We start from the raw sequence: 25470 nt of genomic DNA on the forward strand, positions 1-25470 counted from the left end.
CATCTCACCATCCCTTCGCAGTGTGCATTAAAGACTATTCTAACAGGGTCGTTTCTTTCCCATTCTTTTCTGCCTCAGTAAGCAACAAACATGATTCTCTTCACCAGGGAGGATCTTCTTCCCTTGCCTTCCTTCCTCACTGTGCTTTGAGTTGCTATGTCTCCTGTTGTTCTTTGGCTTTTCACTACTTGTATTCCTTCTCTTCCACCATCTTTAGCCTCATTTTTGGTACGTTCTACTCAGTTCTTATCGCTCTGTCCCATTCATCCAAGGGAGCAGCGAAGAAACAATCTGGACCCTGCCATAGCAGCAACAGTGTGTGAGCTTTGTCAGACATGAACAGTTTCAATTTCAACTATGTAAAAATAAAACAACTGAAGAATATGTTTGTATTTATTTATACCTGATTTCACAAGAGATGGGGTAAAAAATAATCACATCTGCCACAAGCAGATGTTTGACAGTTTGTAACTGATACATAGAAAACAGGCAAGTGTATATGGAGAGGTTGCATCTAAAAAGACAGATCCATAAAATTGCAGGGGTGTATCTTTCCTGTATAGAATATGGTTTACACCCAACTTGGCAAACCCAGAGCCACCCACATTCTGTTTCCTGAGCAAATAGTTGTGAATACCAGCTGCTTATGCTACTGCTTTACCTCAGGGGAAGAGTAGAGGCTACAAAAAAATTAGCTGGCTGATGTAATTTGTGAACTTACTATAAGGTTTTACGCGCATGCATGTGCACGCGCGCACACACACACGTGCATATATTATGTGTAAAGCCACCATGAACATGCGTTTAATATTTATGAAGGGATTTAGATCATTTAAAAATTCCAAGCTTGTGCAATGTCATATGTATAATAGACTACTGTTCTTAAAATATCTAGAAAAAAATTATATTCCACTGAAGGCAATCCCCAGAAGTCATTAAAAAGACTTTCTTGTTATTTACACAAAATTCAATTTCTTATTGAAGTACTTGCACGTTTTGTATCTAACAAAATCCAGAGTAGACAGGTTTTTGCAGAAAGATAAGGATGAGGTGATTTTTCTCCTCAAGGCATAATTTTGCATTGGTGCATTAAAACAGCTTCAGTAAAAATTTAGGCAAAATGGAAAAGGGATATATATACACACACATTATATATAATATATATAACATATACAATGCATAATATAAATACAAAATAGAAGAATATTTATTATTATTGTCTTTTAAGCTAGATCCTTCATCTTGCACACAAAACCCATCAATTATTAGTTGATCTGGATGTGGATTTTCACTGGCTTCCCAAGTTAATGAGCCAGGGAGGCATTCTGCAGAACCACAGGAATATCTCTTGAGTCTAATTAATTTCTTGAGGTTTATTGGGAGACTGTTGTTATGACCAGGGAAAAAAAATATTTTTAACCTGTTCACAATGTTGCTTAAAACAATCTGGAATTTTCAGATGAACAAGAATAAAAGTTTCTATTTTAGAACTGAAGTAAGAAAAACAGACAGGGTGCATCCCAGCCTCGTCTCCTCCCCAGCCCCAGCTGACTCAGCACCCCCAGCTGATTCAGCACAGCTGTGCTTTCCGCCAGTGGGGCCCACGGCCACTGGAGCCTTCAGCGGCCCGTGCACAGGAGGGACTGCTGGTAGCCTCCCGTGCCCTGCCATCCAAGGAGCAGCAGGCGATTTTCGGTCTGGGAGACGCGGTGCTCCGTCACCTGCCTGAGCCAGGTGCCTTCCCTCTTCTTCCCAGAGCACTCTGCACCTTTTGCAGCTCTTCTCAGCAGGCTGTACTCATGGTATTCACTGTTTTCTATCTAAAATATGTGCTAAAAGTGAAAGGGGAGGTTAGAGCCTGGTGTTGCATTTTGGGTTTTCCCAGGTAGCCACCTTAATCTCCGGGAAGTGGTTGTGTCGGAGAGGAGCCATTGAACCGAACCTCTGGGCCCATGATTCTGCGCAAAGGATGCCAGTCTGCAAGCCTCACGGGGACTGGACATTGTCCTTGTTTGACCCTTTCTCCTGGAGTGTCACCTCTATAAAAATTATAGAGCCAGGCTAGACCCGGTGTGAAGTTCTCTTGCCACATACTCTGTTTCATCAGATGTTAAAATAACTGTGTCCTCTTCTGTAATGCAGGGCACATCCTACCCCCAGTAGAATAATATATTTTAAGTGATTTCTGAAAATGGGCCGTGAAAGCTGTCTGCCACATGGCCCATGTTTGCACATCCCTATATAGTTACGATTGCGGAATTTGACAGTATAACTCTGAATCTGATTAATTAAGAATGTGTAAAAACAAAGTTCTTGCATTACAGCTCGTTCCTTATCTTTGTGTCTTTTACTGTGATGTTGTAGAACTTGGATCATATGGAAAACTAAAATATTATGACACAATGACTGAAGAAGGTAAGAATGATTTTAGAATTGTATGCATTGGCTTTTTTTTTTTTCATTTCTGGTGTCTGGTGCTTGCCCATTTTTTTTCATCTTTCTTTCCTCTTTGCATGACTTCAGTGACATTGTGTGATTTATTATTCTTTCCACATTTTCGTCTAGTTTTTGCCATCATGTTTATTTGGGATTGGAGACGTGCAATACCATGGGTAATCATGTTATTCCATTCAGATGATCCAAACCATCTCAGTTGTGTAACATATTCAGAGAAATGGTGTCGGCAACATAAGCGCAAGTACACACTCATGTGCCACCATTGTTTCCCACATGTGCTCACAACAACACATAGAAACACGCCCGATCAACACTCTTCTCTTAATATGCCCTGAATTTCAGAGTGGGTGGGTGTTCTGATCTGTGCAAAGAAATGGGTGATATAAAGCAACTCTTGCACCCAAAACCAGATGGAGACCTGTTTCTGATACACTGGACTGTGGCCTCATGTTCTAAGCCCCCACAGTCCCTGTGCCCTCATCTAAGAGCATTACTCTGAGAAGCCAGGGCCACAGTTCCAGCCAATGGAACTGAATTCACTGGGGTTCACACTCTGTGATATTGAGCACATCATTTTAACCATTTCCCCTGTGTCAATGAAGTCTGGCAGAGATTTATTTTTACATGAATTTACTAATGAACTCCAGGCACTACCCTAGAGCACCACCTTGACCCAATGAGAATCACTTCTGTTGAAATTAGTTCACCATGGAAGAGCAATTTGAAGATTTTGCTTTCTTGAGAAGGGAGTTGCCATATTGCCCTGGCCCCCATTTCACCCCACATGTATCTCCACCTCTTGAATAAGAAACAATATTTGTAAGTTATGAAAACATTTGGGGTTTCCACGTGATTTGTACACTGATATTGACAAGTAATCACAAAGTAGCCTCGAAGGAGAATCAGCTAATTTTGTCTTTCAGCATGAAACTCCCAAATGTGTTGCATATCTTGTTTTCAGCTTCTAGTATTTCTAAGTTGCCTTAGCTTGCCAAAGATCTAGTTGCTTTGCATCCAAGAAGCAGAACATCTGACAGCTCTTGGTAAGAGGAAGCCCCTTCTCTGCCTCCCCCCACAACGCTTCCTTCTGCACAACACCCAGGCCCTTCTCTGTTGCTCTTGCTGTGCTTTCAGTTAACCACTGTGATGTTTTCTGAAGCAGCAGGCCACTGTTAGGATCTCAGACTGGGCCGCGTTATGGCCCAAGACCCTCCCAAGAATCTGGGGAAATGAGAACCCCGGAAACAGAAAGCTACCTATGAGAATAAGGGTCCTACCACTGAGAGGATAGAAAGCACAATCCAGACCTTAAAGGAAGGCTCTGGTCCCAGCTTTTAGTTGTATTCCATGTCTTCAGACCACTTTGATTTTTATTGGTGGTTAGTTTGAGAAGCCAAAGCTTTGGGGGCTTGCTGACTTGATTTTTTATCACACCCCGGGCATCTTGCTAGCCACCACCTTCGGGTTTGTGGCTCCAGCAGCAGGTAGGTCTCTTAACTTCCACCAGACCTGTCAGGACCCTCACCCTCTCTCTTTACTCCTTCCTGTCCTCTGCCTGCCACCCTTACCTTCCCATCATCGGGGAAGCTTCTGCCTCTCCATAGCTTTCGGTGCCCCATTTCCCCCTCACTCTGCTCTTTTCCTTCCTCTTTCCACATCCATTTGAGCAAAGGTTGCCATCGGAGCACTCTCCTTCTCAGCCTCCCTAAACCAGACGGTTCAAGGTCACATGAAGGTGCACAGCTGCAACTTTCGATCCCATGAGTCCACTTGATAACCACTGCACTTTGTAGGCAGGAAACCAAAGTCAAAATCATGTCTGCAATGAGGATTGTGGCTGGCCCTCAGCAAGACTGTGGGGTTGTGTTCAAGGGCCCCCCATGGGTCACCTTTAACATTTCTCATACTTTGCATTACCATCCCTTCTCACAAATCCCTTTGTGTCCGGTTCTTAGCTGGATATTCATCCCTAGTATGGCAATAGCTAATAGTAGCTAAAACAGCATTTTTAAATTGTGTTCTATGATGTACTTGTTTCATACAATGTCAGTAGCAATTTTGCAACAACCCAGGAAAAAATTTAAAAAAAGCAAGTAAGATTGATTTCATAGTTTACTAAGTAGAAGAGCTTCTGAGTTAAGTTAAATAGTTTTCTCTCCCATGTGACTTGTTAGAGGCTTCAATATGCCGCTGTATGTTGCAGCACAGAGGAAATCATAAAGAGGGATGGAGTTCACAGTACTTCCCAGACTTCTTTGATCAGAGAACTCTTTCTTCCCTGGAACCTCTTGTGGGACTGTTTTGGAAATGCTAATTAAGGGTGCTATCCTCCCCTTGGATTAGGAACCTCTGAAAGATGGAAAAAGCATTCTAAACACATAGCCACCCCTCTCAGGTACTCATAGAAAGGATACCTTGGGAACAGAGGTCTTCCTCTAGCCACAGCAGATCACACCCTCTGGCACCTGCCTCCATAACAAGCCAGGCCTGGCTGACCCCTAACTCTGGGATTCTGTCTAAAAGGCTCAAAGCCAGCTCAGTAACCTAAGACTGGGCAACAGCCATGCATGACTTCTTCAAACTCTCGAAGGCCTTTCCCTTCTCATCAAAAATAATAACTGTGCTCGGTGCCTCTTCCTTCCTACAATTGAAGGAAGTGTAGTACAGATGAAGATGTTCAGGGCAGTAACTGCAGGCTAGCTAGCCTTCAGGAAATAGCCCTCGCCATGTTTAACATTTCTTTTCCCAGGTTTAGAGATGTGACTAGCTCTTGAGCAGGGCTTTATTATCATTGCCCATATGACTAGTCATCACTTGTAGCCATTTCCAGGAAATTCTCTGGATGTGACATGAGGTCAGCTACTTTAAATGAGGGCCTGGCTTCCGCCCCCCTCCTTCAAGTAGAGCAAATGGAAAGATGGATTATATGTGCCATTCCATATCTTAAGAGGAATTGAGTGATAATTTCCTAAATATAGAGAATTGTCCTGTACATATTCACCTCATTACTTTTAAGCACCTGCTACATGCAAATTACTTTGCTAAGTGCTTTGGGGAAATATGAGATTAAAAGGTGAGCAGTTTGCCCCCACAGAACTTACAGAGAGGGAGAGAAATAAAACACAGTAACTACCGAGCCACCAGAAAGAAAATGGTAAGTACCATAGGTATTCGGGAGAAGATGACAGGCTACACAGGAAAAGGAAGAATGCTTTCAACCAGAAGGAAGATTTAGTGGAGAAAGTGAGCTAGGCCCCAAGGATCAGTAAATATTGGGTACACTGGTGAAGGAGGAGTGGTAAGTTCTGACCTAACAGGCTGAGAAAGGGGTCAAAGAACAGGAGCCCACCAACCTTTACTGGGTGTCTCCCACCTGCCAGGTGCAATGCTCTGGGCTTCATGTATTCTATGTCATTTAATTCTTGCAATGACCACACAAGGTAGATTTTATTGAAGATGAGAAAGCTAAAGCTCAAAGAAGTATTTTACCAGATGAGGGAACTAAAACTCAGAAAAGCAAGGTATTTGGCTCTAGGACTCAAGGGTAGTTAGTGGTGCCTTGGGACCTAAACTCAGGGTTGTGGCATGCCCAAGCCCTGACCTCTTGGCACCACTGTAGTTTGTTGTATAAGGTGGGTATGAAGAAATAATTCAAATTTAGATCAGTAGAGGGAGTGGGAAGAAATGCTTGATGGGGATCAGCCATGGGAAAGGTTTAAACCACAGACTTAGAATCAGGGAATCATAGAGTGAACAACGAGCCACTGAATGAGACAGGAACCCCTGCTTGAATAGTCCACCATAAAAAAAAAGGTATTTTAATAAAACAAGATACTCTCAGACACTGGACAAAACCATGACATTTTTACAAAATGTGTCCTCGACCTCAGAGCCTTTTCTCTCCCTCCCTCCCTCCTCCTCAGGTGCCTTAGAACCTAAACTGGAATAGCTCCCCAGGCCATACCCAACCTCCTCCCCACCCCAAGCTAATCAGAATTGTATTCACTCCTTCATTCATTCCCTAATGCATTTACTCAGCAACACTTAGGATGTACCAGGCACTAGATTGGGTGCAGGACTAATTAGAGAGAATCCTTCTCCTAAAGAATTCACACTCAAGTGTGTGTGTGGTGGGGGGGCGGGCACAGGCCAAGAAATAAGAAGTATGATGGACAGACCCAATGTGCAGCGGTAGCCCAGCAGAAGGCTTCATGTTTAGCCTTGGGAAGTGAGGGCAGGCTTCGCAGAGAGGTGATGTCTCCATTTCCTCATTCCTGCATCCCAAGATAACAGTCTTACCAGCCACCTGATACTAATGTGTTCACTTAATAATAATGGAGCACCTGCTCTGTAAGATGCATTTTGCTAGACTTGATAAATTAGTAAGCCTTACTCCTCCAAAGGATTGTATTTCTTTCTATAACAAGGTGTTTTGAGGGAAGTAAACAAATTACTCTAGAAGTGGTCTTTTGATGACCTCTGATTCCTCTACATGGGTGGTTGTCCTCTTATCTCCTCCTGCAGTAAGACTACACATACTTGGAAGGGCAATTTTCACTTAAAGCTAATAACCCTTAGTTTCTTTCTCATCTGCAAATAACCAAATTATATACCATTCTCATTCTGGAATATTCTAAATAAATTGAACCTGACTTCCTTACTAAAATTAGTCTACAGGAAAATGTAGAAAGCTAGTTCAAAAGAAAACAAACGTGTGATAGAACAGATGAATTAATAGGAGAAGAGATCTTTCCACCAATCACATTATATAGAACTACTAATTTTCACTCTTTGGAGATAAACATTCATAGAGATATATAGATAGATAGGTAGACAGAAACACTGACTCATATCTTGCAAAGAAGCAATGTATGGGGAAAGTTGGCTGCAGCAGACTATCCTAAACTCATTGCCACTTAAGAGTAGCCATTTCCAGGAAAAATAATTTCTCCATCAATTTAAAAAATCTTTGTTTATTTGCATAAGAAAAAAGATATAAAAAGTTGTTGTAATGTCAAGAGCAAAAATTATAATTACCTTTTCCTTAATGAAATTAAGGATACTGCTTCACGGCAACCAACAGCCCCTTTACCAAGCTGAGAAACTAATCTTACCTGAATCATGGGGTCCTAAATTAGGCATGTGGCTGAGTTTTGAAAGCCCCCATTACCTCAAAAGAACAAAAGCATCTTAAGGTCACGTAGTCTAGCAAGTCAGTTGATGTGCTTAACTGCAGTGAAATAGTCCAGTTCTTTTTCAAGGAGAAATTGAATTTTGGAATTCCATTTAACAATGTTTTCCACTATCCAAGATGTACCCTCTGAAAATGTAGTCCCACCACAGGTCTTGATGTTATCTATGGCCTTCACATTTTATTTTATTTTTGCCTACATGGATAAGACTGTGTTATATACATTCATATATCAGGCAGGATAGGTTCAGCTATATATAGTAGAAAATTCAAATTAACCATGGCTTAGGTCAGATGGAAGCTAATGTCTCTCTCAAGTAAAAGAGGTCCAGAGGGAGGCTGTACATAGGAGACATGGAAGCCCTCCAATAACCCAATACCCAGTCTCCTTCCATCTTCTGCTCCACAATCCTAACACATGACTTTCAACCTCAAGGGCAGCTTGTGGCCCAAGATGGCTGCTCCTAGAGCTCCAGCCATTGTGCCTATATTCCAGGAAGGAGGAAGAGCCAACATGATTTTTTCCAGCTCTTTTGTCTTCTTTTTAAGGAGGCCTCCCATAAAACTACCCAAAACTCAGTTATATAGCTACATCTGGCTTCAGGGAAGCTTGAAGATGTAGTTTATTAAACCAGGTGATTTGCTGTCCCCAATAATTTAGGTATTATATCATTAGGAAACAAAAAGGAAATCTATATCAGATAGGCAATTTGCAGTCTCTCCACAAGAGAGAAATAGCACTTTTGTATAATTGTATGTTGGCGGGGAGGATGGAGAACAGAGCAAGCTATGGGAAGGATGTTGAGAACTCATGTAAACTTTGAGGTGCCCATGAGACATCCAAATGGGAATGTGGGGGAAGTAGTGGAAATGGAGTCTGGATCTTGGGAGAAAGTTCAGGGCTATGGATGCAAATTTGGGAGTCACATAATATCAATGTTCTTTAAGCCACAGAAGTGGATAAGAATACCTAGCTAATCAATAGGGAAGAGGAGGTCAAGGTTGGCCCAAGGGACTCCAAAGTTTAGAGTCTGGAAGAAGGGGGAGACCCAGCAAAGAAGACTGGGGTGGACAGAGGACCAGGAGAGAAAGGCGGCCCAGAAGCCAAGGAACCGTTCCACAGGAATGCAATGAGAAGAGGATAGCACCAATGAACTGACCAGTGAAATCGAAGAATTGTTGTAGTACAAAGATAAGAGTGGGGGACACAAAGCAAGATGCTTCAAGTCAGGAGTTTGGAACTGGGACAGTTATTGTTAATGATGAAGTCTAGGGTCTAGCTGCAGGAGTAGGTGAATAAAGTGAGCTGGAGGGGCAAGTGGCCAGAGGTGAGCAGGTTAGGGTGGTGAGGAGCCAAGTGTTGCAAGGCTTACCTATGTAAAGTCACCAAAGCTGGTGACAGAAGCCCTAGTGTAAATAAGTAGTGAACTGCATTCTCATTTCTTCAGGAATGAGGGAAGGAGGATGAGAAAGTCAGTTGCAGTGGAGGTAGTGGAGGTGGCTTGTGCTTCAATGGAGGGAGGAGAAATGATCTAGAAGTAGAAAGGAGGGGGGTGGGGATGTGAGGCATTTGGAAAGACAAGCAACTGTCCCTTTCAAGGGCCATGAGAGAAAATGGGCCTTCAGGAAACAGCCGAGTTTCAGCTGAAACAGAAAGGCAAAAAGAACATTCAGAGCAGAGGTTAAGGATGTAGAGACAGATCTCCTGATGGCAGAGGTGGGAGACTGAGTCAGGCCAGGCATTTTCAGAGCCACATGGGGAGAGGAGTCTGGATTGTGTTAGATAACCCAGAGGGTCCTGAAATGAATAAGGACATAGGATGGAATGGGAACAACCTAACAATGGTTAGAAGTTCTTACCTGGGATTGGCCCCATGGACAACTTACCGTGAGAAAGTAGAGTCTGTCTTTCCAGGAGAGGGGCTCTGGAGAACCACTTAAGTCCAGCTGGTGGTAAGGGAGGTTGAGCAAGGAGCCTCCCTCAAATGAGAGAGAGAGAGAGGACTCAGCCCAGCACCAGAAAACCTTTCCTACAGACATGCCAAAGATGGAGTGGCCTGCCTTAAAAGGCATTCCTTACCTCTGGAGTGAAGCCTCTTTCACAAGAGTGTTCAGATAAGGGACACCTCAATGCCCCTTCCAGCCCAAGATTCTATCCTGGTGCCTTTTATTAAATGTGATGGGAGACATTGGTTTAGAGTCTATTTTTAAGATTAAATCTTTTGAAAACTTGAACTTATGTTTTGGTTAAGCTGCCACCAAGACAGTGGGTAGGTAGGTTCCTGGGCCACAGCTTCTGAAATAGAAGGCTGGTATATTATTTGATCCAGTTCATAGATAAACTGTTGATTAATGTGGTTACATACATAGCAAATAGTACATTACATAGTTCCCGAGAAACAGACCTTTAAAAAGAACAATGGGGCCATCTTCCCTTTTGGGTGCAAATACAAACTCTTAGCACAGTTGAAATTGTAACTGCAAATTAATTTTAATTATTCCTTTTTATTATAAAAACATCACTTTCACACAGAGGTAAAAAGCAAACACTACACAGGGAAAAGCGATAAAAGTGAGTCTTCCTTTTACCCCAGGTTCCACTCATTCCTTAGAGTTAACCACTATCATCGGTTTTCTAACATATGCTCTTTTCTTCCACACGCTGTTCTCTATACCTGGCTTTTGTTTATTAGCATACACTGGAGATGTTTCCACGTTAGCACAGTCCTCATTCCTTCTAGTAGCTTTGTAATATTCCAATGCTTGGCTCTTCCATGGTAGGTCTGTTCCATCTGGCCCCTGTTGATGAACACTCATGGTACTTCCATTTTTTATTGATTTATCCAGTTATTAGAACACAACATGAGCATCTTCTTTGCCCCTATAGCAGACTCTGCTGAGTAGGGAATATACATACGTATAAAATAAATCCCTAAAAAAAGAAATACCACATCAAAGCATATGCACATTTAAGATTTTGAAAGATATGGCCAAATTTCCCTGCAAAGCAGGAGCACCAGTTTGTGCTCCCACCAACAGTAAAAGAGATCCTCAAACAAATTTAACTAAGTCCTCTGAACATTGATTCGTAACTGACTTCCATACAAAGACTAGTGTGTGTATTATAACTACCTTCAAATTTACTTATTTTTAAAACCTGAATTTTTTCACCCAAGGTGAGTTAAAGCCAGGGTACAGTTATGATCGAAGTCTTTCCTCTCTAAATTACATGACAAGACTATTCCTCCCACACAGAATATCCAATTTCCACCGCAGCATGTGCCCTTCTTACCACAAAACTGTTGACACCCCCAAGAATGTCTGAGAAGTACACTGCAAGTTAACTTTCTGCCTTCCAATTACCAACGTGAGGAAGTCCCCGTTGTGCACAGACACCATTTCCAATGCCATGTTATGTTTCATTCATTCCAGGTTTATGGTTTAACTCATTCAGTCCAACTTTCCATAACCTGAGGATTTTTCTAGGCACTTGAACAGATGCTGTCTGTAAGGCTGAGCCTTACCCCTACCCCTGCCCAAAACGTATTGACTCGCCAGTTATTAACCACATTACTTTTTCAGAGATGTATTCTTACATGTATCTCCCTGGGGCTGGATCTTAGGAAGACAGCAGCCTAGTAAGTGTGCATAACCAAACTAACCAGCTAGTAACCGGTATCAGATCTGCCCGAAAGACCAAACCAGCTGTGTGGGTAAATCCACGGTCTTCCTGAAAACCAGGACCAAGGAACTCTAATTAGAATACATCCAGTTTTTCCAACTTCATTGCATCTTATTTCATGATCTAAATTGTCAGCAGTAAAAGCAGAAAGATTGGACCTGGCAAGTAAAGGCAGATTTTGCCACATTGCATATGTAGAAGGTGTTAAGTTGCAGCAGAAGGCAAATTGTGGATGCTGCTTTTTGTCTATTTCTGACATCTCTAGAGCTGAAAATGTTGAGTTGCCTTCATTAGTCAACCTTGAATACTATTATTATAAGTTAATGATATAATTTCCCACCCCCATGAAGCTTTCTCTCAAAAAAAAAAAAAAAAGTGGGAATCGGTAATACCAGGAGGCTGGCATGTTCAATTAAGCATGGTAAGTTTCTCTTTTGATTAAATCTGAAACGAACTGAATCATCTCATTTTAGTCATGGACCACTGAGCCCTCAGGAGCAGTTAGTTAAGAACTCTCAGCATGTGTCAGCACTTCTGTTGCAAACCCATGCTTCCAAATGAGATTTACAGGCACCAGTTTACAATGTAACACTGAGGATTCAAGAAACTAGGAAGTAGGACCTCAAATTAATTGACAGTTCCCAGACACATGAAATCCAGGTGATAGGAGATGATGTACGTACACAATCGAGTGGCTGCTACCGAAGGAATGTCAGCCACATCTAAAGTCTCTCACTTTATATCAAGATAAATAATTGGGTATGATAAATAGGCTCATCATGAGAAAGAACGGTTTAGGTTCAGTTTTTTATATGCAAGTCAGAATAACCATTCATACACATATATTGAGCACCCACTCGTCAGGTGCTGTGAACAAATCAAAACTTTGCCCAAGTAAACACAATAATGTTATAACGCACTTGCAGAGATGTACCCGAGATATGGGCTTTGAAACCTGACTCTGAAGAGACCATTTGCACCCCTCAGGTGGTCATGGGGTTGGAGGTTGGCAAATCTTGAGATCTGAGGCCTAGTAACGTGATTCTTTAGTCATTTATCTCTTAGATGTCCACAGGGTGCAAGGGATGGGAGCAAGAGGAAGACATTCAGACCTTCCATGTGGCAGCCCCTACCTGGCTCAGAACTCCAAAGCTGAGATCAGAGAAACCCCTTTGAGAATTTTGTGTGTGAGTGCCATTTGTATCTCTGTCTAGGAGATAGAAATTTTTGGAAAATTAAGTTCCTAAAATTATAAAGCAGGTGACCTAAAATGATAAAGAACATTAGCTCTCCAGCGGTGTCAACCTCAGCTAAGGTCAGGGAATTGGCTCTTTTCCTGAAACACCATATTCTTTCATTGATCCCTGCTGTGAATTTTTTGGTTTGTAAAATTCCAATTTTGCCTGAACCTGATTAGATTATATATTTTTTAAGAGTCTCAAAATAGACAAATATTGACTGCAAACACTATTAGACTTTAGAGGCTTAATCACCGCATTAACCAAGAAGAGTGCCTGGTGAGTTTTCTGTACTGTGTGTCTGGTCCTTGTTTTCTATTCCCAGAAGGAATATAAACTATGAATAGATTTTCATACAGCAAGTACTCTAAGCATGCATGCGTACACACGCGCGCACACACACACACACACACACCCTTTGTCGTTTGTGTTAATGTTGCTATATTCATAAACACTGAGGACCAGCCTAAGAAGTAGGAAGGGGGTAGCAGATGACAAATGACATCCCTATCCTTGAGGGGCTCGGAGCTCGCTGGAGAGAGGTCAGTAAAATGCCTCTGAGGGTCTCTAATACGCATGATAGGACAGGTTTGAGTGCTGTGATAGAGAAAAGGACCAGCGTGCCTTGCCATCCCAGAAAAGGGACTCAGGGGAAGCTTTCTGAAAGATGAGATGCTTTATAGCAGAGTCTTAAAAAGGAGTATGACACGCAGATAACAAGTGTGGAACATTCTAAGCCACGAGAAGCGTTAACTCAGAAACTGGGAGACCAGCTTATAGGAGGCTGTAACCAACATCCAGGCTGGAAATGTTGGATCTAAGGTATTCAAAGGTAGACTCAGAAGGAATTGACAACTCAATGTGGGGTGTCAGGAGGATCCCTAAGATGGCTGGAAAACACTGGGAGTGAGGAAATCACCAATAGAAAATGCAAGCAGACAGGCACATTCCCAGGGAGAAGAGGATGTGTGGGAGTGTGGGCCATGTTGAGTTTAACTGTCAGAGGGGCTTCCAAGTGAAATGCTCAGAAGTTCATTGGATAAAAGGATCAGAGCCAGAATGCTGATTTTGGGAATCACCGATATTTAGGTGGAGATCCACTGGGTTCTTTGGGAGAATGTGGGGCGGTGGACAGGGAGCAAGGAGGGAGCCTGGGGAATAGTGTCCTAAGGGTCACTCTCAGGAGTCCTGGAAAATCAGATTGGACTTCAGCAATGGGGTGAAGAATATCAGATGCCCTGAGAGACCCAGTCATGTGGAGGCAAAAAGTGGCCGAGGGGGGGTTCAGTGGGGGGATGTTGCCAAAGGCCAGATACAGAGTGAGGAAGTGAACAAAGGAGCCCTAAAGATTCAGAGGCACCAGCATAGACGTTTCCAGAGGCTTGGCTGTGAAAGAAGACAAGAGAGGGCAGGGCAGGCAGGAAAGCCAAAGTCAAGGGAAAGGTTCCCAGTGGAGAGATTTAACCAGGATTATATGCTGAGGGGAAAAAAGGAAGGATGGAAGACTCATGATGAGTAGGTAAAGTCCCTGCAGAGGCAAGAAATTGTAATAAAAGACAAAATATAAATCTTTAAGATACCAACTTTTGAAAAGCATTGGAAATCTTCCAAAACATTTATGAAAGCACTCCACATTTCCAATGATAAGGTGACCCTGCCAGGGGAGATGATAGAATCAATTCACATGTGGACAGATTCATTCTTTATGGGTGATTCTGAAGGTCATTCATAGGGAAAATTATTTTTTAAAACCTTAATAAGGAAATCTGGCTGCTTCATTTCATTATATGATGGCTACCAGTTGAGATACAATTATGTATATATTCTCATTAATTACAGAAAGTAGTCCTATGATGATGTCTATAAAAATACAATTAAATTATGTTGATTACCCTTATTATATGGTTCATTTACAGAATATTTACTAAAGATATTTTACAAGATATTACAATACTGGTTTAATTTCCATTAATATCAATGTAGTCATAATTGGTTTTCCATGATGCTTCACAAAAATTAGAAAAAATTATTTAGAGCTTCTACTTCAAGAATAAATGTAAGAATAAATAAACTCTATGTTCTTGGCATTTTTGCTTAATGTGAAAATTTCCACCATGTTTTGCTCCTAAGAATAAAAATCAGAGGCACCTGGCTGGCTCATTCCATAGAGCATGTGTCTCTTGATCTTAGGATCATGAGTTCAAGTCCCATTTTGGGCATAGAGCTTACTAACCAACAACAACAAAACAATAAAAATCAATAAAGTAAAAAATTAAAGTCAGGCCAGATCCTATTAGATGAATAAGCTGCCCCATGAGGATAGTTTATAAAATGAAGAGGATTTTATTCATTCACTCTGCTAAGTGACATCTTGTATCTTAGAACTTTGACCTTCCATACTCTTCTGAGAAGGATTCATCATGAATCTTAAGTCCTTGTTTTTCGTCTCCCTGACTCGAAGCTGCAACTCTACAGGGCACCAGCTAGATCTGTCTTGGTCACCGAACACCACCTGGTATACAGCACAGGTGTGGTTAATATTTACAGATTTGAAGATGGTTCTGACTTATACCCACTTGAAAGCAAAGCTCACGCTAAGAGAGTCAATATAGAGAGAACTTCACTGGAATTCACTGAGTGCACCTGCTGTGCCGCCGAGCACTACTCTATGATGCTTGCTGAGAGACACAAGATGGCGAGAGAAGGTCCCTTCCCCAGAGAAGTCTAATGTCTGATGGGAAAGTAGGCATGTGGGCAGCAAACTGGAATAAGGGCTGTGATGAGGAGTGATCAGAGTGCCATTCGAGTGATGGATTTCCACTTGGGAAGGAGGGGTACGGCTATCACTAGAGAAATCTTCAGTTTGGGCCTTCAGATAAGCCTTGACAAATAAGAAGCATCTTAATAGAGAAGGAGGAGCCAAAGCCCCGCCTTCCCTTCTCTGCCCCTCCTCTGTGTCACAAAGGCCCCTCTCAGCACCCACCTTGTTGGCCTTGGCAGTATGCAGAAAGAGGATGACTGATATGCCCTTCTCTTCCACCCCTGGGCCTCATCCATGCCATTTTCTCCTATTTACCTTCAGAAAATTACTGGGATCCCCCATATAGGCTCTGCCCCCTCTGGGGACATGTAGGGATTTGCTTTGGGTCATTAGCCAACAAGAAGCATACTAAGGAGTGATTGCCTCATCTACTTGCCTGGAAACCCAAAAACCAGGACTTATCAAGCCCTACGAGAAACTCTGGGGGTCACCATAGAGAACAAAACCAACAGAAATCCCTATCCTAATGGAGCTCGGCTGCTAAAAGATAGGAAAAAGATAACCAATAGTAATGATACAGCATCTTAGATGGTGATTAATGTTTTAGAGAAAATAACCTGGGGATAGATAGGAAATGCTGGATAGGAAAAGGCTGCATTTTTAAATAGGCTCCTCAGAGAAGCCTCAATGAGAAGGTGACATTGAGCAAATACTCGAAGGAGCTGAGAGAGTGAAGGCAATGGATCTCTGGGAGAAGAACGTTCCAGGTAGAGGGACCAGCAAATACCATGGCTCTGAGGTGGGGCCAGCATGGCTCCAGTAGAGTGAGCCTGGAGAGAGGGAAAGGATGAGGCAGGGCAGCCTCAGTGGCTAAACCCCTTTATTTACAGGTCCTTGTCACGACCTTGGCTTTCACTTTGACCTGGGGAGCCACTGCAGGATTTTGCCCAAAGGAGTGGCATGATCTGATTAATCACTAAGGTTACTGGGATGAGACCAGCCTGGGGAAGAGGTTAAGGTGGAAGGGGACACTAGTTAGTAGACCAGCAGGATTGTTGCTGCTCCTGGGAGAGGAGGAAAGAAAAGCAGTGGTCAGCTTCTGAAATATTTTGAACGCAGAGATTCCAGGCTTGCCACAGGATAGCATGTGGGCTGTGAGGGGAAGTGAGGAGCCCACGCTGACCCCAAGGGCAGCATTTGCTTATGCCACGGCAGTATCCTTGCATGCCTTCTCAGAGCGATGATGGCCTCCCTGCCTTGAGTCTGCGCTTCCAGGAGGAAAAATAAAAAGGCGATGAATAAACAGGAGGAAGGTTCAGCTGCATGTCTGCTTTTGAAGCTACCTGCCAAGTCATAAACTTCAAAGACAGAGACAGGAAAAGCAGAACTATAAACACAAAAATAGATTTAAAACACTATGTTCAAGTTTTCCCCTTCTGTTTCAATTTTTCTTTTCTTCTCCCAAACCGAGGTCTGTTCACTGAGGTGTGTGTGGCTGCTCCCTTTTGCACCTATATATCTCTTTTGTCCCTTCTCTTCTGGGTTGCTGAGGCTCAAAATGTTCTGCAGCAGGCAGGATCTAATCTGATCACCCACCCAAAGGGTTCCGTTCTAACACTGGGGGTTACCGGCTTGGTGGGAAAGAGGTGAAGGCATTTCCAGGGACTGTTTTAATCAATTAACAGCAGAACAGAAACAAAAGTCATTTCCTTGGGGTGAGCAGACCCTCTGAAGTTTATTTTGCTGGGCAGCTTGGGACGTCTCTTTTATGTCTGGGTGATAGGGCCAAGGATTTTGATTCCCGATTGTTTTTCAGAATTTGTGCCTATTCACATTAGGTCCTCATGCTTTGATCTTTCATTCGGCTCTGCTCTTCCACCCCCTCAACACACGCTCCCCTGAGGACACTCAGCTGGTATTCTTTTGCAAATTTCAGAACAAGCTAAACTATATTAAAACTGTGTACTAGGTTTTGACGTAGGTGCCTCACGATTTGAGCAGAGTTTGCTATTTCCGAGATCTTAAGTATACAAATATCTGTCGCCGTGTAAAAATACAACACTGTAAGGCTTCGCACCACAACAGAGTATATTTTTTTAAGGTTGCCTTAAAACATGTTAAAAATCGCTCCTTCCCTCGCTCTGAAAAGTACCCAAAAATGTCTTCATTCTTTATCTCCAGGCACAGAGCTGCAGTCGTTTCTGAAATCTGCCCCCCTGTGTCAACCCCGAATGCCAGTGTGGAGTCCATGCCTAAAATAGTTTACGGAAGCAGCCCCTCTCCTGCCAAGGTCTACCCCTGGAGGCTGCTAAACGTGACTTCTGTAGTGGATATCAGGCTTTTTATTTCCAGCTCTTCGCAGGAAGGATGTCCTGTCGCCCCCCCCCCCCCCCCCGTAATAATAACCCTTCCTGAGTAACAATGCCTGAGCATTTGCTGTGTCAGAGGCCGTGTAAACACCTGATGTGTATCAACCCACTGAGCCTTCCAACACCTGTATGAGGAGCGTGTTACGATCCCCGTTTTAAAATTCCGAGCCTGAGACACAGAGGTAAAGCCCTCGTGCGTCAGCAAGTTCTTTGGAGCACACGGATCCGCGCGGCAGTATTTCCTTGCCCGGACTCTGTCCTCACAGGTGGTGGGGAAAACTGATCTCTCCACCCTCAGATGGCAAATGTCTCGGTGTTTAGACACAGAACGGCAGCTCTATTACCTTGACCTTCTCAATTTCAGGAAGATGTAAAGTGATCCTTTTCCTAACCAGTTGTGGAGCTGACTTTGGAGGCCTCACTGACACCAGTCCACCTAGGCTTACACCGTCGGGTCGGGAGGCAGCGAATCCCCCAGGCTGGCATGTTCGGATTGAGAGAGAAGAGAAAATGCCAACGATTCTCCGAAGCAGCTCAGGGCCGTGTCACCCTTGTAGTTTTCACTAGTTTTCATTAGTCTGTCTTTTCTTTTTCCTCTTATTGATAGACTGCTTCCAGTGCTAGGTGTTGTGATAAGCCCTTTGCACACACTTTTCTCACTTAAGCCTTGTGTTTAACTTATGAGCCGATGCCATTGGAATCCCTGTTTGACAGATGGCAAAACTGAAGCTCAGGAATATTCAGGAACTTCCCAAATTCGCCCAGTAGTCAGTGAAAGAGGCAGGACTTAAACCCAGATCCACCTGCCTCTAAGTCACGTCCAAAATGTAACCACAATACTGTGTGGTCCCCAACACATACACAGCCTACTGGTGTTCTCCCCAGCTCCTGGTGTCAGGCTGCCCCAGTCCTGAAGGTGACTTGCCTTCCTACCCCAAGGCACAGAGGGTCACTTTGGGAATCAAAGGGTCTGTGCTGGCCTCTGCCCCAGGGACCTCATGCCTACGCTCCTCTGGTTAGCCATCCCCAGGGTGTCCATTGGGCTGAAAGGAGCATTCCTTGCTTTGTCAGGCTGTACCCCACCACCCTCGAGGAGCACACCTGAGTGCTGATTCTGAAGGTGCCATTTCAACTGCTGCTTTTCTAGAAATGAATCTTTAAGAGAAAATCCTTTTAGGCTGTGGGGTAGCCATTGTCAGCCCTCAGAATGCAGAATGGTAATCAGGTCATGCTAACTGGGACAAAGATTGAGTTAGAGAAGTCAAAGAAGGGAGTGGAAAGGAGAGGTCCCAGCCCGCCTCCCAGCAGTGCCCTGCTGCCCGTAGGGCTAAACCCCCAGAGAGAGCAGAGAGAGCCAACCCCTCCCACCTTCCAGCAGCTTAGAAAATCTCAAGTGCTGCTGCAGTGGGAAGAGTAGTGACACGCTATCTCGAAAGCCCTCGCTGACCTGTGAAAATGTTTGAGAACCTATGAAATCCCGCATCTAGCATCATTTCCTACCCTGTGCTCCCAGCCTTCCTTTAAAGGATTTGGGGAAGCCAGCCCACCAGGGACAGTGGCCGACACCGTGCTCAAGGAGATTTCCTGGCAGAGGGAGTGGCAGGCCCCTCCCATGGGTGCCTTCTATTATTTCTCTGGTATCCATCTGAGCTCTGAAAATACTCCTGTAACCACACACAGTAGGCAATCAGCTGTTTGCTGTCAAGTATTTTTCTGCCCTGATTCCTGACTTTGGGGCATTCCTTAGACTGGGTTATTTCTGGCTGTCTCCACAGGTTTATTTGTCTCCTCTTCTGAATGCTTTCCTGCTTTATTATCATTTTTATATAATCTTCAAGTGGCAATTATTGATCATCTTCATTTCACAGAGCTTCAGAAGGTTCTAAGTTCAAAGAGTGACCCTGAGACCACTGAACAGTTTTATGAGTAGAAGCACCATCTTCTTTGTTTCAGAACTTGCTTTTCTGTCTTCTGGACTTTTTAGCAAATAACGTGAGAACCTCTCGGAGGTGTCTTCCACCAGAAGTACCCCCTCTTCAGGCTTACGGCTGCAGAGTATGGAGAAGCAGACAAGACTAGGTTTGGCAGCCATGAGAGTGGCCTGCATCCACACCAGCATCCTCCAGGCAATCACAACCCCCCCGCCTACCTCTTCCTTCCTTGATCTTCTCTTTCTCTTCCTTTTCTGTCCTTTCTTATTCCCTTTCGCTTCCTCCTCCTTCTAATCCCCAGGCTTTCTTTTCTTTCTCCCCTTTCTTCCCAGAGTTTCCCTCAGAAATTAAATAAAAACAGCTGAATTCAAAATACCCTTCAGTATAGTGACCCTAATGCTGACCTTCAACCTCCCTCGGGGTTGGACATGCTGCCTGTCACCTCATCCTTCTTTCTCGTTCCTTATGAAGCCCAAGCCACATACAGACCAACTTTGCTCTGCGTAACATTTCCCTTCCTGTTTCCTTTGAGAACATGTGCTCTGGTGCACGTTCACGGGCAGCACCGAGGCGCTCTAGTCCTAGAGGCTACCTTTGGGGTAGCCAAGTGTCTGGGCTTAGGACTGATGGAGCCTGGAAGCAGAAAGGGTTCCATCCAGCATCACCTTCACCATTACATGGAATCAGCTGATCCCACTCTAGCTTACACCTTTTGTCACCCCCACCCCATCACACAAGTCACTACTCTGACCACACCCCATCTGTGAGGAGGGGAGGTTAAGTGGACGCCAACATGCCATGTCCCTTCCTAGGAAAAGAGATTCTCCAAGAGAAACATCTGGGTTTGAGTTTGGTTTGGTTCAGCGTGGGTCAAACTAGAAAAGTAAAATGAGCTCCCTGTTAATACGCTGCTGGGGAATCCAGCCAACACGAATGCCTACTGAGAAAATTGTAGAGGTTGTGGTGTACTAAAGGACTTATCATATCTGAATCTAGGCAACAACCAGTCTATTTAAAATAAGGCTCCTTTGTACCTTGAATGTTCCCGGTGCAGGGGGGCGGAAGGAATCAAGGATTAATAGAGAAAGCAAAACGAGCTATGTTTCACTAATTTCTACATTATTGCATGCTTTTTTTTTCTGTGCTTGTTGCATGCATTTAACCATTAATTATGTCAATAATGGAGAAGAAACTAAGTGTTTGACTTGTGGTATAGCGGTTTGAAATGGTCATTTTGAGAATTTGCAGGATTTTTCCAGCACCTTTCCTTAAGCGGCTCATCATCGACAGACATGACCTGCTGTGCTCAGTTGATCATTCTTTGCCCTAAATCCCCAGGTGGAAGCAGTTGCCTCCTTGATGCTTTAATTGCAGCTGACTCGCTAATTCGGAAAGCTGGGATGCATCCTCCCAGCTCATTTAGAAACTTCAATGTTCATTAAGATGTTTGAAAACTGAAGTCAATTCAGAAGACCCCTGGGCTTGGCTTTCCATTGTCAAAAGGCAATTCTGGGGATGGACATTTAATTCCAGAGGAATGACTGTATCTCCAGAGCAGCTCGGTGTCTTTAGACATGTTTTAGATTTCAGTAGAAGGGGAGTTTTAGTGATGATTGGTGCCTTCATTTATTTTGTAGGCAGTTGGGAGGGGGGGTGGAGTTTTGAGTCAAACTTCCATCTGTGGTCTGGCGGCTTGAGATTCTCAACAGAGATTTGGGCTAAAGAATCCACAAAGGTAAGAAAACACCCTTCACGCGGGGCACAGGGCCTTTGGGTTGAGCAGAAAGTTGTGAAAGCCCCAAGCCTGTCGGGCCAGTGCTTCACCATTTCCCATGAGCCTCTCTATCTTCCTCCTCATTGTGCCTCCTTTCCACTGCTTTCTCTTGCTTCAGGGAGGTTCAGAGAAAAGGCATCTATTCTCCACAAGATCGCCAAGAAGAAATGCCAGGTGGATGAGAACGAGAGGCAGAATGGGGCTGCCAATCACGTGGGTGAGTGCAGAGAAACTTGCATCCCATGCCTTTCCTGGAGTGCACGGAAGGGAGCAGGGAGGCAGGAGTCTGCGTGGGCACCCTTGACTTGGTGTGGACACCCAGCCCTGCTGCTCAGCCTGTTCCTGGGTGTCCAGGAGAACCCACTTCCCCTGGGGGGTTAGGGGAGCATACCTACTCTAGGGGAACCCCAGGAAAAGTAATACGACTCTGAGGAACCTAAAGTAAAACCAGCTTCTAACCAGATAGTTCCCTCAAAGAGTAGAAAATCACTTCATTTCAGGAATTCCACAGAAGGAGGACACACACACACACACACCTGTCATTTAATGTTTAACAAAAGGTTAAGAGTATCCTTTCTGAGATTCTTACCTGGTAACCAGATACTTACACATTATACCTATGACATAGCCTATGCCACACCCACTAAATTACCAGATGGTTCGCTTGGTCACTCCTCAGCTGAGTGACTGGGTCCCTGCGAGACCACGCCACCTCCCCTTTCTCAAGAATTCAGCAATACCAGCCCAAGTCTCTTTCGGCTGATTTTTTTCTGAGCGCCCGTGTGACCAGATCGTGACATTCAGACATCTTATTTTAACATGGAACATGATGTTCCTCTTCTCCTGTCTGCAACTATCATATAATTCACTGATTCTAAATTCAAACTAAATTTAACATAATCTGGATCTCTACTACAAACGATGCTATTGCCCAAGGAACTGTAATGATCTGCAGACAAAATGCAATAGTGTTGCACTCAAAATACATGACACTCCTTAGAAGAGTTTCTGCCTCTCCTATTATCCTGACTTCGGGGTCCAGAAAATTTTTTGGCCAAGAAACAGTCAAGATTCTATCGGATATGAAAAGAAAAACTTGAGGGGAATAAGCTGAAATGTTAAATATTATGTTCAAGGGATGTTTCTTCTCATCTGTTCATGTCTATTCTCAGACCTCTTAATTCTGATTTGCGATATGATTGTCCCATGTTGGTTGGGTCAGGTTTGGCCATTGTGGGCTGATCTTAAAGTTGTCTCACTTTAGCCAAAAGACCCCCTAAACCCAGTTTTAAGATTTCCCAAGGTACTTAGTGTTTAGTATCTCTTATAACTGGACCAAGTATATTAGGATTAACTGGCAGAGCCACCCACTGCAGGACATCACATACATAACACTGCCACTAATAAAAACAGAAAGATAAAATAAATTGGAGCTTCTATGGCTCTCCAAATTTAAATATTTATGCCTCTATATTTCACAATGAAATGCATGAATAAACATAAACATTTCCCTATGATTTCCAAAATTTGGCCACTTCAAACCCAATAATTTTTATGTAACTCTCAAAATATTTTCCAGTGATAAAAATATGTGGTCCTTCAGAAGTTACTAGAAAAAAACATTCTGATGCTACAAGCTGCCTGATACTGATCGTATCTGATACTGATGAGCATTATGAACCACACAGCTTCATTGTCTCCTGAAATCCAGGAAATACTCAGCACAGCCAGAAGGCCTAAGAACCTTTATATCTTGCTCCCACTGAAGTCCTGGCAGACCTTGGTGGTGCTGATCACTCATCCTCTGAACCCCCAAATAAATCTTCTCCTGCAAGGCATTTATTGTCATAATGACCAGAATACTTTGTTTCTTGTTTGCTTGCTCTATTCCAGCACTGTGCCAAGTGCTATTATATGCATTTTCTTATTTAATTTTTACAGGCAAGCCCTTTGATTGTGTTCTTTGCAGTATTAGTACATCACCCCAGTTTCACAGATGAGGAAGCTAAATCTCAGAGAAGTTATATTACTTGTCAGGGGTCCCACAGCATGTGCAGTAGAGCAGAGTATGAACCCAGGCCGGTCTGTGATACCCAGTGTCAGAGATCCCAGTGTCAGAGAGTCCCAGTGTTTAGTCATGACCCTGCAGTCACTCCTCAACTCCCAGAGGAAAACTGGAATCTGTACTTGCTGACCTGTAGCTTCCTGCTAGGCAGATGTGAGGAATGACAGATGTTTCCTTCTGTTACTTGTTCAGCTTCTCCTTGCCTTGCTTGTAATAGGATGCCCAAGTGTAGAATGTGCTAAGTAGCATTCTTCAGGCATTTTGAGAAGACCAGGCTCTTGAGCCTGTCCCCACCAGCTAGACATTAACAGGGCTGTGGACTCAACAAGACTAGAAAATTAGAGCTCTTAGCAGGGGGCCTTAAGGTCAACCAGCTAAACCCCCTCATTTCATAGATAAGGTTCCTGAAGCCTAGAGAAAGGAGAAGACTTGCCCAAAGTGACAGCCTGATAGTGGCAGAGCAGAACCTACAACCCAAGTCTCCTGGGGCCTCGGCCAATAAATATCCCTTCCAAAATGCTGTATAGAAGAAAAGATCCTACTGTAAAAAAAAAAAATTCTGAGGGGTATGGTCCCTGGGTATAAATAGTAGTGTGTAGATTAAGTATGGTTTTGGTGAAAAAACGTCTGTGTTCATGTTCTCAAATGGCTAGTTGGTGAATTTGCCTAGTGGAGAGAATGCATGCCATGGGAGCTGAAAGGGGATTCAAGATATCAGGGCACAGTGAGAGACACAGACAGCCATTAGAGAGAGGAGGAGGACTGAAAATGCTGACAGGTATTGGGGGGAATGGTAGAAATCCTTCGACATTTGGCACAACCCCGCCCCGGGGCCTTACCATCCCTCCGAGACCACTGTCTTCTTTGGCCCAACATTTTAGGACATTCCTTCCAATGTGGCTCTTACCTGTATTGACTCCCTTTGCTTTCTCTGTGTATGTCTACGCTGTACCACAGAAAAAATCGAGCTCCCCAACAGCACCAGCACAGAGGTTGAAATGACAACACCCAGTGATGCTTCAGAGCCTGTACAAAATGGAAATCTCTCCCACACCATTGAAGCTGCAGAAGCCCAGGTATGGCTTTTCCTTGCTCTTCTGGGCCGCTGCTCCTATTGTTCTCCTAACACAGCAGCATAGAGGCTCCGTTCTCCTCGGAGGCCCACACTCCCGGCAGGACAGACACCAGGAAAAATCAGTTCTTTGTGTCTGTTGCTCCTCACCAGCAAAGGGCTCCACCTGCATCAAGCTCTTTGTTTATTGAATGAATACACATATTCTCCCACTGTTTCTCAGTGTGGGATCCAGGGCCTCATGCATTTCATTTCCTGGAAATAAAAATGCAGATCCCTGGGCTATACTCCAGACCTGATGAAACAGTGTCCAGGTATCAGCATTTTAAACTCACTTCCTGGGTGATTCTTAATATATGAAAAAGTTCGATGGCCGTCACAGCCTAATCCTTTCTCTGAGTCTTTAAGATCAAGGCCAAGGGATACCTGGGTGGCTCCGTGGTTGAGTGTGTTGAGTGTCTGCTCAAGATATGATCAAGGTGTGATCCCAGGTCCTGGGATCAAGTCCCACATCGGGCTCCCCAAGGGGAGCCTGCTGCTTCTCCCTCTCCCTCTGCCTATGTCTCTGCCTCAATGTGTGTTGTGCCTCTCATGAATAAATAAATAGAATCTTTAAAAAAAAATAATAAATAAGATCAAGGTTAAGTAACCCGGGAAACTACAGCCATCACGCCTCAGTTAACCCCCCCTTGACCTTCCCTGCTTCTGCAATTGAAATTCATCAATACTCTGGCCCTTTCTGCCAGTGAGTGGTGCAACCTACAGGTAGCTGTTTGATCTGGTAGTAAGAACGCTTAACCTTCACCTGTGCTCTGTGCCACAGATTTGGTCCTGGGCACTTTACATATATTACCTTTAAACCTCATAGCTGAAGATATGGGTCATCGTTTTCTCCCTTTTACAGTTGAGGAAGCTAAAGCTTGACAAGAT

General features: G+C 43.8%; 1 protein-coding gene across 2 annotated transcripts in view; it reads left to right on the forward strand.

Annotated features, from left to right (window-relative positions):
* Positions 1-25470, forward strand: part of SLC24A2 (solute carrier family 24 member 2) — a 242408-nt gene that overhangs the window by 172882 nt on the left and 44056 nt on the right. The window contains exons 5-7 of one of the 2 annotated variants that reach the window (XM_041763062.1): positions 2365-2415; positions 21522-21620; positions 24426-24544. In XM_041763062.1, the coding sequence (XP_041618996.1) occupies positions 2365-2415; positions 21522-21620; positions 24426-24544 (269 nt within the window). The remainder of the gene's footprint in view (positions 1-2364; positions 2416-21521; positions 21621-24425; positions 24545-25470) is intronic. The other variant, XM_041763063.1, reaches the window with a different exon arrangement.

The sequence above is a fragment of the Vulpes lagopus genome, chromosome 7 (assembly GCF_018345385.1).
Source record: "Vulpes lagopus strain Blue_001 chromosome 7, ASM1834538v1, whole genome shotgun sequence".
NCBI classification, from domain to species: domain Eukaryota; kingdom Metazoa; phylum Chordata; class Mammalia; order Carnivora; family Canidae; genus Vulpes; species Vulpes lagopus.